This window comes from Zingiber officinale, chromosome 5A, assembly GCF_018446385.1.
Source record: "Zingiber officinale cultivar Zhangliang chromosome 5A, Zo_v1.1, whole genome shotgun sequence".
Taxonomy (NCBI): Eukaryota; Viridiplantae; Streptophyta; class Magnoliopsida; order Zingiberales; family Zingiberaceae; genus Zingiber; species Zingiber officinale.
Window position 1 is genome coordinate 20924396 of NC_055994.1, and position 14067 is coordinate 20938462.

The following is a 14067-nucleotide window of genomic DNA, read 5'->3' on the forward strand; positions in this document are numbered from 1 at the left end:
GATAGTTAGCAATAGTATCTCTATCAAAGTTTCTCTATCAATGGTTGCACTACAGCTAAACATGAATTAGTACCTTTACATCCTCCTCCTCTAAGAGAACTTCAAGTTCAATTTAGAAATGAACTTTGATAATAATAATAACCTATAGGTGCCATGTACTATGTCTATTCAAATTATACAGGTGAAAAGTTCAAAGGAAGAATCCATTGCGAAAATACATCAGTGACTTGTATGTAATAAACATAACATGCAAGACTAAAAATAATATCAGGATTAAGAAAAGAAAGATAACAGATGTATTTCTTTGTATATGCTAAGTTTTCCGATTACCCTGGTTTTTATTTACTTATCGACCTAGTGTTCTTCCTCTTTTCTATTTCGAGCGGAACTTTCTTGCTCATCATTTCCTTTTTGAGCAGAACGCTCATGTTCTTTTCCTTTTTGAGTAGAATGTTGTTTCTCTTCTTTGTTTTTTGACTTATCTTGTTCGCCTTCCTGCTCCTCCGGCTCATCATTTTCCCAGTTGATTTCATCATCACTTTGTGAGACTGGTGGGGGGATCCTTGCCTCCTTCACAATCTGCATGATCTCTATGACACTCTGGAGGCAACCAGTGGAACTGGTGGGCACATTGCTATCACACAAGTATCCATAGTTTGCTTGTGCGGCTTCCGTAAGCTCCCTAGGCAAGTTTTTTAAGTACCAAATATGGTTCTTTATTTCCTGCATTGTGATCCTCTGCACAAATACACATGAAAAATATAAAAAAGAGTGATGTTGGATATTGTTTTCTCATTCCTTTTTGCCGATTTAATTTTTTGCTCATGTCCTATATCATACAACTTGCAATTTCACTCTAATTATGGCATGTTTAGTTATCCATCTTTAACAGAATTGTGGTGCATGATCCTATTAACAGCCATGTTTTTTTTAGGGTACTAACCTATCACTTTATACCAATAAAATTCAACTATAAGTTTTCAAAGATTACCCTAGCAGGGTTGGCAACAAAGATCTGTGAGAGAAGGTGCTTGCAATCTGGGGAAATATGAACATGTGGTGGTATCTTGTATCGAACAGCTCTTATTCTCTGCAATGAAAATAATAGTTGGAAATTCAAAAGGATAGAACATCAATTTCGTAATTTAGGAAGCCAGAGATATCAAAACAAATAAAACAAGCATAATCACAACGAGAAGAAATGAGGCAACAGAAACAAAGAAGTCTAAAATTTTCACCTCGATGGTCTTCCTGAAGTTCTTTGTATCATTTGGATCTTCAAAGGGGTAAGCTCCCACCAACATTACATATAGTGTAACCCCACAAGACCAAACATCAGCCATCTATACTGACAATTACTCAGTCTTAGAACAAGTTGAAGATTTTTTTTTTTTTTAAAAAAAACAAGAACATAAGGCATAAAAAACTCCAATGGAAAACAGAAAGACGTTTATTTATAATGGAGGTTAGTAGTTAAATACTAGGAGTTTGCAGGTATTTCTAGAAATATTAAATCACAACACATCAAAAATTCAAATCGCTTTATGTTAAGCACTTACAGGGCATCAAAAAATATATTGCAAAATAAAGCAAACACTTAATATGTCCAATGAAATTCATAGAAGTACCAGTTCTATCAGGCTAAGAAATCTAGCCCGCACTACTGGTATCAGATTCTAACTCAACATCATTATCAAGCTCAGCCATTCTTCTTCCAACTATTTGAAGAATTTCTGCATTGAGCTCTCTATGCATGTCATAAAAGTCAATTCTATTACATAAAATCAGGCATGGTTAAACAACAATACCTCTATTGTGATCGGCATGGCATTATCCTCAAAGTATAATTAATCTGATCTATTAATAAAACAATCAACCCAATACCTCTAAAATGAAAGTCGAAAGAAAGTAATCATGTGCTCTTGTTATTATAAAAGGAAGTTTCTGTTTGTACCTTTCCATCATATTCTTTCCAAGCCAGAATCTCTGGTGCAATGTATGCTGGGGTTCCCACTGCTGATTTGGGTTGCGAGTGAAGCAACGTGGACTGCATTATGAATTTTATACATTCATTCTCACTGCACTAAACGTTAATCTAACTGAGATTATATGAGAAAAATGGCATCGAGAATACGCTCACCTTAGAGTAACCAAAGTCACATATTTTGAGTTTAGGTGACGGGCTACCATCAAGCAAAGTGTTCTCGAGCTTCAGATCTCGATGACAAACTTGCTGTAAACATCAGAATCATCATTCAGACAAAATTCTCAATTCATCTTAGTTATGTTGTTTCCAAAGAAATTTACCAGTTGATGGCAGTAGCTGACACCGCATATAAGCTGCTGAAAGAAGTACCTCGCCTAAAGATTACAATAATTTTTTTAGAGTAATCCTTTATTCGAGAAAGAACTTTTGCACCACCATGGGAAAGAAAAATAAGAATTTAATTGGAAGATAAATGTGATATAGAAACCTCATCCTCGCTGAACCTTCCCGTGCTGCAGATCCGCTCAAAGAGCTCTCCACCGGCGGCGTATTCCATCACGATCACCAAATGTGTAGGCGTAAGCATGACCTAATTCAGAAGAACAATGATGATGTTTTCAATAAAATCAAATACGTACGTAAATCACGAACCCTAATGAGACACCGTCAGAGCTTCAAGAACCAACCGACCTCCATGAATTGGATAATATTAGGATGACGAAGCGAACGATGATTAACAATCTCCCTCACAACCTTATCATCGATCTAAAATCAAGAAAGGGAATTAGAGAATTACGAATACGACCAATCACATTCCATACAAATCGAAATAGGGCTGAATACCGAACCGTTTCCCCTCTGGGTAGGTACTTGGCGGCGACGAGCTCCTTCGTCTCCTTGTTCTTCATCAACTTGGTGACTCCAAAGTTCCCATACCCAATGTCCTTTAGGAACTCGTATTTCTCCATCACGTCGCCACGAAACCCTCAACTTTCACCCAAGGTCGGTCTTGATACGATCAAAAACAGGAACTTTACGTCGTGACGAGATACGAAAGATCGATGGCGGAGGAGAAACTCAATTCAGTATTGTAATGCTCACCTCGAATCGTATTCTTGCGCGATCATACGCGGCGAAGATTCTAAGGTGAATCGCTGCGTCGCGCTCGCCTTCCGGTCGCTCGCCGCTTCTTCGGGATTGGGGATAAGAGGCAACGGAAACCGAGTCTCGATATAGCAGGCGGGGGTACGATACGAAGAGGTAGAACTCTTCATGACAGGTCGGAAATTACATATCTACCCATCTCATGAAATAATAATAATAATAATAATAGAGTTAATTATAAAAAATTGTTTCAAATTTATGTATTTTTTTTACTTTATTTTATAAGTTTCTTTATCTACATGAGTAAGCAGTTCAAATATTTTTCTCTTAGGCATTAATAATTTTTCTATGAAGTTAAATAAATATGATGCTTTATTTTTTTCACATTAAATAGTAGGATAATAGCTATTAATTTTAGTTGTGTTAGTAGACGATGCATTTATAATTCTACTAGACACTTTTTATTGTTTTTTGTAGTCCCACTATAATTTTACTATTATTATTTTATTTATTAATGGATTGAATTGGTCGTTGATGTTTTCATAATTGTAAATTGTGCAAAAATAAAAAAGGCTCCCAAGTTTTATAAATCATGGGTATCTTTTTTTTGAAAAAAAAAACAAAAGATGCCCCTTTAATAATTTTATTCTGAAAATATCCCTGAACCTATAGCAGCTGTTATCGGCTAAAGTTTGAGATTTAAGGTTTAATATCTACATTATATAGAACTTATCTAGTAGCTGTTACAACGTGTAAAAATTAATTAATAATTGTTATAATGTGTTTAAGATGAGTTTAGAGTTTCATATTTAAGATTAATAATATTATATTAAAATATTATTTACCAACTTGGTCAGAACTATTTAAAATTCATCAAAATTATTTTAAATTAATTAAAAATATTTTAAAAATAGTTGTAGAAATTATTATATAACTGCTACAACCCTACACTCACTATAAATACATTATAACAACTACTGGATAACTTCTATACAATGTAAATCCTAAATCTTAAACTCAACTTAAACACATTATACTGAGTAATTTCTACATGTTATAGCAGTTACTCGATAATTTCTGCATATTGTAACAACTATCAATAATTGCTACAATTTACAAAATGTGAGTCAAGAAGAATAAAATTATTAATGGAGAGCCCATTTGATTTTTTTTTTTTTTCTTTTTTAGCAAAAAGGAAGGACAGTGTCATGTTTCTCTTAATTTAAGATATCCTTTTGATTTTTACCCTCACAAATTTATCCATTTATGATGACTACATCAATATTAAGATGCATGAAGTAAAACTATAATAAAGTTAAGAAAAAAATCTGAAAAGGTGTCACATGTAAAAGATAATTGAAATGATGATTCTATATTAAATAGGAAGGCTCAAACTTTATCTCTACATAATTCAATAGGTCGAGTGTAGACAATCAAACATCACATTATGTACATCAATACAAATCTCAAACCATGTACAGATAAGAATATTAGATATCTACAAAATCTCCTTTAATGGCCTCAAAAGCACAAAGCACAGGCTGGTTTTGACAGTTTATTTCATTGCATCTTTCCCAAAAGATAGTGGCTCTTACTTGATCATGTAAAATGCATAGTTGTGCTAGCTGCTCTGATTCCTGCTTCATTTACTAGGCTCAGTAAAAGGCTTTCCTGGAAATCTTTCTTTTTGTTCAGCACTATTAGGGTTAGTTCGCCCCGGTCGGCCCGGTCGTCGCTCCTGATATAAACAATATAACAAGCTAAACTGAATTGCCAAAATGTAAATGAAACTTAAGCAAGCCAGTTATCAGACTAAAAATTCACATCAAGGTATGCAAAATCTTCAACTTGAAGCATGTGTAGGACATGCCCTATTGTTGGTCTCTGCTGAGAATCAGAATCCACACATCTCAATGCAACTAAAAGTGTTTTCTTCAATGCCCTTGGTGAAGGTTTCTCAGGCATCTTTGGATCCACAACTTCATCAGTTTTTCGACTACTCACCATGATCTTAATCCACTCTATGATATTAACCTGACAAAAAGGCAACCGACCAACTTGCATATCAGTTGATGCATTTCTAGGCAGATACAGAGACATACTGAACATCATAGCATATATGAACAAAAACTAACTTCGCTTGGAGGCCTGTTGTAATCGATTGGCCTACGACCACATATAATCTCCATAAGAAGAATCCCAAAGCTATAAACATCATTCTTCTCGTTTAACATACCAGTACTAGCATATTCAGGTGCCACATAGCTATCAAGAGGGCACAAATTGCAGTTCTTAATCAGATTTTGTTTGGCAAATGAGATCAATAGCCTAGAGAAATAGAAGTTAACTAACCCAAAAGTTCCCATCACACGGGTTGTGACATGGGTCCTTCCTGTGCCCAATAACTTTGCGAGTCCAAAATCAGAAAGTTTGGGAATCCATTGCTTATCGAGCAGAATGTTGCTTGATTTAATATCTCGATGAACTACTTTGGGTTCAAGTCCTTCATGTAAATACAGTATCCTATAGATTGCACACTCAACTTCATCAAGAGGCATCGTAAAACTAAGAAAAGAACTTCTAAAGGGTTACTGATAATGAACTTGAAGATTACCCTTTTGCCACTCCAAGCATGATGTCCATTCTGATTTCCCATGTAAGAGGGCTCCTTGATCCAACATCACCATGAAGCCACTTTTCAAGGTTCCCATTTTCGATATACTCGTAAACAAGGATCCTTGGTAGCGAAAGAAGCCAAAGTTTAGAAAACAAGATAACAGTAATTAAAGGAGGCAGCTATTACACTAATATTGAATACCTATGAACACCTTCTGCACAATATCCTAGCAATCTAACCAAGTTCTTGTGACGAACTCGACCAATTGCTTCAACCTCGACCATGAATTCCGTCTCAGCTTGACCCCTACAATACAATCGATCAGTCTAAGCATGTAATGGATTGAGCAGTTTTAGATTTGAAAGGATTTTAGTATTATCAAGTAGGGGAATCACTTGTTGTTCACCAAATTCTTCGCTGCAATCTGAGTACCATCCTGCATGACACCACGATAGACGATCCCGTAGCCGCCTTCTCCGATCACATTCTCGTAGGAGAATTGCCCCGTCGCCGCCATGATCTCCTGGAGAGTGAACCACTGGCCCCAGCCCAAGCGGGACACTCCCGGCGCAGCGTCCGGCGAGCCCGCTCCGTTTCGCTCCTTCGTGGGCGAAAAGTGGGGTTTCTGCGGATCGATTGGCGTCGGAGGCGAGGGATCAGGTTCGGAGGCGTGATCGGAATCGACGCGGACCTCTTGGATTTCTTTGGGCGCGGCAATGGGGACGGCAGCTGTCCGAGAAGATTCACCCTTCCGTAGGAGGACAAAGCAGAGGGAGAGGAGGAGGGCGGCAGCGACGGCGATGCAGACGCCGATGAGTGCCCAAAGGGGGAGGCCCAAGATGGGCGTGTGCCGGGACAGCTCAAAACCTGACATCTTCGAAGGCGGAGGAAGGAGAATAAATCGCAGCACCGACAAGCAGAGTAGCACAGGCTCGATTGCGCGGTGGAAGATGACGGTGGGGAGAGATTTTGCTCATCGAAAGATTGGATTTTGAGAGCAAGTGGCGGTGGTTGAAGTGGTGACATCCTGGGCCTGGAGTAGGTAAATTAACATGAGGAAGACGACGTTCTTTCCGGTACGGGAATGGGAGTGAGTGACTGAACAAAAATAAATTAAAATACATGAAAGGAGAATCACTTCACTTGTTAAAAATATCGTAAGTAGTTAAACAGCTTCACTTATTTGGTTGTTGCGTTTGGTTTAACTTAATTATCATGTATACTTTTAGTTATTAAATTATCAGAGAATTAGGAGAAATAAAATAGTTCAATCCTAGTCCTATTTATTTAGAAGTTTAGTGCATATAAGTTTAACATTTTAATATACTCTGAATGAACGCCAGAGGTGTGGCGGGTATTACATTCCGGATTGTGGGCACATGCTCTATTAACTGAAAAATCACTCATTATTTGAAATTTAATAATATAATCTAATTAAGTTTATCATTAATAATCTTCCATCCTTAACGTCATCAAACTCATTTTTATTTATTCAAAGTGTGGGTAAAAATTAAAGTGCATTCTAATATTAAAATATTTTTCTTTTTAACATTGAACCAATGATAATAGAAACAATAAAAGAATAAAAAAATTGAGTAGATATAAATATAAAAAAAAATAGTTACATGTAAGATTTTTTTTTTAATGTTAAGGAAAGGAAGTGTTATGAGGATCACCCGCCTGCGATTACAAAGAGAAGAAATACTTCTGATCTCCTGGCCAACACTCAGACACGGACAGCAACGCCGCCACCGTCGTCGGAGTTTTTTGTTTTTGTTTTTTTTGAGAATTAAACCGGAAAAGAAGACTGAATGAAAGAGAGAGGGGTGATGGGATTCATCCTCCAACCGACAGAGGAGAGCACCAGGAGCTCCATCCACCGTTAGGTACTCTGCTTCGGACAAATTTATTTGTTTTTAATTCGTTATAAACTCGAAAAGTCTGTCAATTCAGTATTTGTATCATAATTTAATTATATATATATATATATATATTTTTACAGCCTTTCTTATTGTAGCGAGTTATTTTGCAGCGAACATTTCAAATTTATCATCCGAGAATATACCTCACCGTGCTAACGGCCTCTACAATATCTTATATTTGGAGGAGATATTTCTTTAAATATCTCTCTCTCTTAAATATTCCTCACAAAAATATCTCCTTCTCTCAAATATCTTTTATTGTAAGAGATATTCGAGAGATGAATAAAAATTAACGGATATAACTTTATGCCCGATAATTTCATTCTAGGTGACATATAAATAGACCCCACAAGGGGTGATAATTATTTTTTAAAAATATTTTATTATATAATTTAAGATATTTGAGAGTAAGATATTTAATAAATGAGACCTATAAATATTTAATTGAAGTGATATTTGAGTGAGAGATTTGAGATATTTAATAAGTAAGATATTTAAGTGATGATATGAAAATGAAGATCATAAATATTTGAGAAAAATATTTAATGTTATTATGGATGTTCTAACAGATGATCACCTGTTTCCAGCTCACCATCACATATATCTGTCCTTTGTGTTAATTTCATCAATTTTTTTTTTAGATATCTGATCCTTCGCACCAATTAATTCTAAGAAAGAGGAATTCGATCTTACAAAAATTTTCAATCAAATAATTAAAAAAATAAAAGTGAACAAATCCTAAAAAAAATATCTTACAATTCACCGTAATTAATAAACTAATCAAATATAGTTAGAAGACTGCATAAAGGCTCCACATCTGTATCATATCAGTCACATTGTAGCATTCACCTTGAGCAGAATTGTCGGTAAGGTATGGGATGCATTTGAGTAAGTCAACAAGTTCAAAAAATAAAAACAAACAAAAAACATAGGCGACAGTGGGTTAGCTTGTTTCAAACCTCTTCTATTTTAAAACAAAATTAAAAAAAATATGCAAAAGATATTTTAATTGTATTAAGAAAGATTATGAGGTACTTTCTTTTGGAAAAAAATATGGCTGAACAACATTTTGACAGTTTCTCTGATATCAAACTCTTTAATAAAGTAGTTCATTAAGCTATTTAGTGAAACAGTCCAACAGACATTGAAAATTCATCAGAAACAATATTTTATGTACAAGCAATATCAAAATTAAGCAAGTCGATTTAAATATATTACTATGATTAGGTAACACGAAGAAAAATATATCATGACCTTGACGAGTGATCAATTTATCACACAGTTTGCAGATAGTTTCAATAAGAGATCTAAATTCCAATTCTTTCATTAGTAGAGGCCAAATCAAAAAATTTTACACTATCTGAATCAAGCATGGTTAAATCTACCACATGATCTATTTTCCAATAGCAAATCACAATAACAAAGTGCTGAAGTGCAAGAAACGGAAAATAATTCACTTTGTTATTTGTGAACTTATGCATGTTCCGGAACTCAGCGGCTTTCAAAATAAAAGTCTCAAATTAAGCTGAATTTACACATCATTTTTTAAAAATAAAAAGGTACAGTCCAATAACTTACAGGTCATAGCAAGATCATTCTTGATCCCTGCATCTGCACTGAAAGCTTCTATATTTCCCTCTTCCAGTAACTACAATATGATTCTCCAGTTCACTGTCTCCATACGCGCACTGTGCCATCAACAGATGATGTTAGCATACAGCATTCCTTTGGGTGAAAATTCACACTCGTCACCTGGAAGAAAAATTTTCCACTAAATCAGTCACTAGTTATTTCCTTCCTGCAAAATCCAGTGTCATGAACACCTAAGCAGACCAACCAATGCAACAGGTTAATCCAGAGGTCAATTTAGTTTCGGTTGAAATGATAAATTGAGTTGGATTTTAACTGTACTTAAGTAATAATTATGCCTACACAGAACTGGAAAATGGTATCTGTTGGATTCTCAAGATGTGAATTCTAAGACCTCCAAGCATATTCTACTAGAATGAGATCTACCTTCATTTCCTTACCGGACTGAAGATAAACCAGTGGGAAGCATGGTGCACATTCCAATATTTCTATGATACTCACTTCAGATCTCTCCGCTTTCTAGATGGAGAAATTTCATCGGAACTTACTAGTCACAACTCACAACTAAAGGGGACCATCATTATTTAATTAATTAAAGAAAGAAAAGGTATGTCAATGCAAAAAAGAATAAGTAGGCAGGACTTGGGATATGGCAGAGAGAAAGAAATAAGAATCCTTGAAACTTAAAAAATATGGTTAGATATACAGATAGAATAGAGCAGAATGTTTACCACAGAGCGATGTGCTTTGAAACTAGAAACGACAGAAGCATCCACTAGATCCCAGAAATATATTGTGCCGTCCTCAGATCCACCCGTAACATGTGCATCAGTGTTTGTTAGGCAGCAATCCATCTTGTAAGACTACAGAAGATATCATAACAAATTGTAGGATTTCCCAATAAGTAAAGCAAAGTCAGAATACTTCGGGGTACAGAAGAGAGAGCAACATCAGAAAAGGTCAACCAAACATGAAGATATAATCAAGAATACGTTTCCACACCTTGCAGGTGTGTCCCTTGTACTCTTGCAGAAGTTCTCCAGTGGTCCTACAAGTAGAGGGCATAAATTTGATTATTTTGACAAGAGGGGAAAAATACTAAAAAATAATTAACAATTTTCGTAAAAGTTTGATAAAACCTTGTATGGTCCAAAAGGATGTAAGAATTTAGGAGGGTGGAGGTCACCCCCAGCCCCTTCCCTCCTTGTAACGTGTCAAAAGTGCCAGTTTCAGTCATTAGAACATCAAAAGCAATTACCTATCAAGAAGGCGTATAGTCGAATCCAAACAATTTGCTAAGACACAGTTACTATCATTTGACAGAGAAATACAGTTGACAGCCGGCCCCAAACTGTCCACGATCTCCCTTTTATTCAAAATGGTTAAACATAAGATAGAGGAAATTCAATATGAAGCCATTTGTAAAGTAAGAGAGAATAAAAGAAAGGTACCTCCCAATTCGTATGTCAAATGTGCGGACAGTTCCATCTACACTTCCAGCAATAATTTCAGTCTTTGTTAAACAAACAGACATTACACTGTCTTGAAATGTATCAATGATCTGAGAAATAAAAACATAAGCTTTGATGCAAGGCTAACTGAAGAAAAGAGTTCTTTCTTATCAAGTAAGTAAATATGATGAACCTTAACTAAATTTGAAAGGATAGCAAGGATGCTAACCTGAATCGGCTCTGTACTATGTGATCTGCAATCCCATGCACGAACTGATTGGTCATAGCCAGCCGACACTACGACTGAGTCATATACATTAAACCTGACAGCATTCACCTGAAGGTTTGGATATCAAATTCGAGAGAATTATACCCAAGTCAATAGCAGGTTCTACCCACTCAAAAGACCCTAAGAGCTTCCTAATTCCTTCAAGGACACAGTAGATTCACTGAAAAAACGAGAATAATTCTGCATAACATAGTCGTCCATGTGCCCCAGCCACCGAAACCCTAACTACGAAATATGTCAGTCAAGGGCGTGAGGCAAATACAATTTCCTTCACTACATGAAACCCCATTGCCGATTTCTTCAGCGAGATACAATTTTTATTGCAACGAAGAAAAAAAATAAACAACCTAGAAGCACGGAGCCAGGATTCACCTCGCTGTCGTGGCCTCGGAACTTCCGGATGACGCGGCCGGTGGAAACATCCCAATAGAATATCTGGCGGTCGCCGCCGCAGGAACACAGCTTTGCGTTGTCCCTGCAGCAACATCATCGGCGCGGAACACTTTGTCGGTCATTCTCTCACAAAAAAAAAGAAGATTAAAGAAAGACTTTTGTTGATCGAGATGGGGATAATGAACAAACGAGGTGACATGGACGTCGCGGATCTCGCGGCCATGGGACTTGTAGGTCTTGATGTGGATGCCCTTATGGGGGTTCCAGAGGCGGAGGGTTCTGTCCTTGCCGCAACTGAGGCAGTAGTTTCCATCCCCGTTGAAGCGGACCGCCAGAACCGGCCCTTCGTGACCCTTCAGCACGCTTGCCTCCCGCCGGGGTAGCTCCGCGCCACTGCCTCCGACCTTCGCCATTGATTCAACTCAGCATTAGGGTTGTGAATGAACGGCAACTCGAAAATCTGATCGATTAATGAGTACAGACTATATTAAATAAACGGTAAATTATCTAACCGGTTGTGTAACCACCTTTTATTATAATTAAATATTGGGCACATGAATTTTTTCTCTAAATAAAATATACAACTATATGATATTGAATTTCTAACCGTTCGCTACGAATACTTTTCGATTTATCCTAATAATCAATAGGAAATTTTCGAGATCACTCCAAGTTCTATGTTATTTAATTCAATATTTTTTTAAAATACTCATGCTTCGTTCCCACGAGATGTCAATTGACCCCGTCATCTACCTTCATTTACATAACCTGGGGATAGGTTGTGAGGAGTGATTAGGGTGAGTATAATCACTTTTATTACTACAATTGAATACTTGGGTCCCCACGAGGTGTCACGTTGACTAGAAAGTGATAAATTTACTACAATTAAATAGTTGAATTACATAACCTGGGACGAATTATGAGAGGTGTCCGAAGTGAGCATAATCACTTTTTGTTACAATTAAATACCTGAATAACAGTCCTCACGGGGTACTCAGTTAGCTAGAGGGTGACAGATTTACTGCAATGGACATGAATCAATTTTCGACAGACACATGTCCTAGGAGAACAAAACTTTTTCCATCCCCTAACCACTTGACGGTCAACTGTAAGCTGATTCTATAATTTAGCTCCTTTAACATAACTTGAGGATGGACTAAACTAAGGACGGACTGTGAAGGGGCGCTTAGGGTGAGCGTAATTGTTGGGTTCTTCAGGTCGTGAAAACCGCTTTTCGCGTCGCGGAAACCCCAAATCACCCAAAGCTGTAGATCCGTGCAAAGAAAAACCGAACGAAAATACGAGTACGAGTTTCAAAGACTCTAGATCTACACTAGATGAGAGTTATACCTTCGAAGCGTGCCCTTTCGCGTTCCCGCTCGTCCAAGGAATTGCCGGGTCTCTAGAGTATCAAAATAGATACTCCTCTAGAAGTATCCACACGAACACGTAGGTGGAGAAAACACACAAAAGGTGTGCTAGCACCTTGTGTGGTCACGGCAAGAGGAGGAAAGGGAGAGAGCTCTCTTGAGGAGGAAGAAGAAGAAGTAATGCCTTGAATGAAAATCAAATTTCATTTACAACTTTTGTGTGGCCGGCCACTCCATGGAGTGTAACTCCCATTCCACATTAATCACAATTAATGTGAAGCCATTAAGAGGTGTTATGTAACTCCTATGATGTGACACATCATGAAGATGTGTACCATTACCATTGGTCCACATCTTGCCACCTCACAATGATGTGGCAAATGAGTAACCTCCACTCATTTAATGTGGCCAACCCACATTTAATGCAATGGAGGCTTGTAACCTCCATGAGGTGGCAAAACAAGATGATGTGGAACAACACTATTGGTCCACATCTTGCCACCTCACTCATGATGTGGCAAAGAGTCAAGTCAAACTTGACTCTTCCTCTTCCTCTCTAGTCAAGTCAAACTTGACTCAATCTCTCTCATGGTTGATCTAATCTAACCATTTGATTCAAGCCAACTTAATATAATGAATCTAATTCATTAAATTAAATTGATTTAATGAGTCATAATCTAAATTAGACTCATTAAATACATGAATCAACTTGAGTCTAACTCAATTAGCCCAATTTGGATTACTCTTAATCCAATTTGATTCATCAAATGAATCTAATCCTCTTGGTTCATCATATGAACCAAATCTCCATCTAAATGTCCTAAGTGTGTGACCCTATAGGTTCTTGTAACGTTGGCAATGCCCTAAACCCATTTAGGAGCATAAGTAATGAGCGGTATCTAGCAACACATCATTACTACCCAAGTTATAAGAAATGTCGAGATCCAACATCACATTGTGACTACTAATTGTGACTCCTCACAATATGTGACATTGTCCTTCTATCCTAGACATCTAGATTGATCAATGTGAGGCATAGACCGTGTCATCCTCTAATCAATCTAAATCTTGAACTCCAAGTAGACTCACTCGATAAATGAGCTCAACATCTAATGTTGACTCATTTGGGCATGGCCATGCACTTCGTGGTCTAACTCTATCAAGAATATTGATATCGCTCCCGTCATATTGGAGGGATAGATCCCATCTACATCACTCACATCCCTCTGCATAATTTGTTACATACCCAGTAATCGCCTTTATAGTCCACCCTGTTACGGGTGACGTTTGACGAAACCAAAGTACATAACTCCTTATGTAGGGATCCATGGTGACTTCAGGTCA

At 37.1% G+C, this 14067-nt stretch overlaps 3 protein-coding genes across 5 annotated transcripts; all 3 read right to left on the reverse strand.

Annotated features, from left to right (window-relative positions):
• Positions 1 to 129: 129 nt before the first annotated feature.
• On the reverse strand, positions 130 to 3284 carry LOC121980292 (serine/threonine-protein kinase SAPK7-like). Its single transcript, XM_042532279.1, has 10 exons — positions 3089 to 3284; positions 2836 to 2995; positions 2678 to 2752; positions 2475 to 2576; positions 2308 to 2361; positions 2141 to 2233; positions 1955 to 2047; positions 1239 to 1343; positions 992 to 1090; positions 130 to 738 (listed from the first exon to the last, which is right to left on the reverse strand). Exons 2-10 carry the CDS (start codon positions 2953 to 2955, stop codon positions 355 to 357), a joined length of 1125 nt encoding a protein of 374 aa, XP_042388213.1. The 5' UTR covers positions 2956 to 2995; positions 3089 to 3284; the 3' UTR covers positions 130 to 354.
• Positions 3285 to 4444: 1160 nt separating this feature from the next.
• On the reverse strand, positions 4445 to 6763 carry LOC121980293 (probable serine/threonine-protein kinase At1g01540). Of its 2 annotated transcripts, XM_042532281.1 has the most exons (7): positions 6104 to 6756; positions 5910 to 6014; positions 5706 to 5828; positions 5444 to 5614; positions 5227 to 5356; positions 4916 to 5125; positions 4445 to 4829 (listed from the first exon to the last, which is right to left on the reverse strand). In XM_042532281.1, the coding sequence occupies exons 1-7, from the start codon at positions 6580 to 6582 to the stop codon at positions 4734 to 4736; spliced, it is 1314 nt and encodes a 437-aa protein (XP_042388215.1). In that variant the 5' UTR covers positions 6583 to 6756; the 3' UTR covers positions 4445 to 4733. The 2 variants fall into 2 exon arrangements, with proteins under 2 accessions (XP_042388215.1, XP_042388214.1); XM_042532280.1 differs by having other exon boundaries at positions 5227 to 5614; positions 6104 to 6763.
• A 2297-nt stretch (positions 6764 to 9060) lies between these two features.
• LOC121980295 (WD repeat domain-containing protein 83-like) lies at positions 9061 to 11821 on the reverse strand. 2 transcript variants are annotated; one of them, XM_042532282.1, is made up of 8 exons: positions 11543 to 11821; positions 11333 to 11435; positions 10901 to 11008; positions 10672 to 10781; positions 10479 to 10586; positions 10223 to 10268; positions 9952 to 10083; positions 9061 to 9382 (listed from the first exon to the last, which is right to left on the reverse strand). In XM_042532282.1, exons 1-8 carry the CDS (start codon positions 11764 to 11766, stop codon positions 9299 to 9301), a joined length of 915 nt encoding a protein of 304 aa, XP_042388216.1. In that variant the 5' UTR covers positions 11767 to 11821; the 3' UTR covers positions 9061 to 9298. The 2 variants fall into 2 exon arrangements, with proteins under 2 accessions (XP_042388216.1, XP_042388217.1); XM_042532283.1 differs by having other exon boundaries at positions 10901 to 10994; positions 11543 to 11809.
• Positions 11822 to 14067: the final 2246 nt, after the last annotated feature.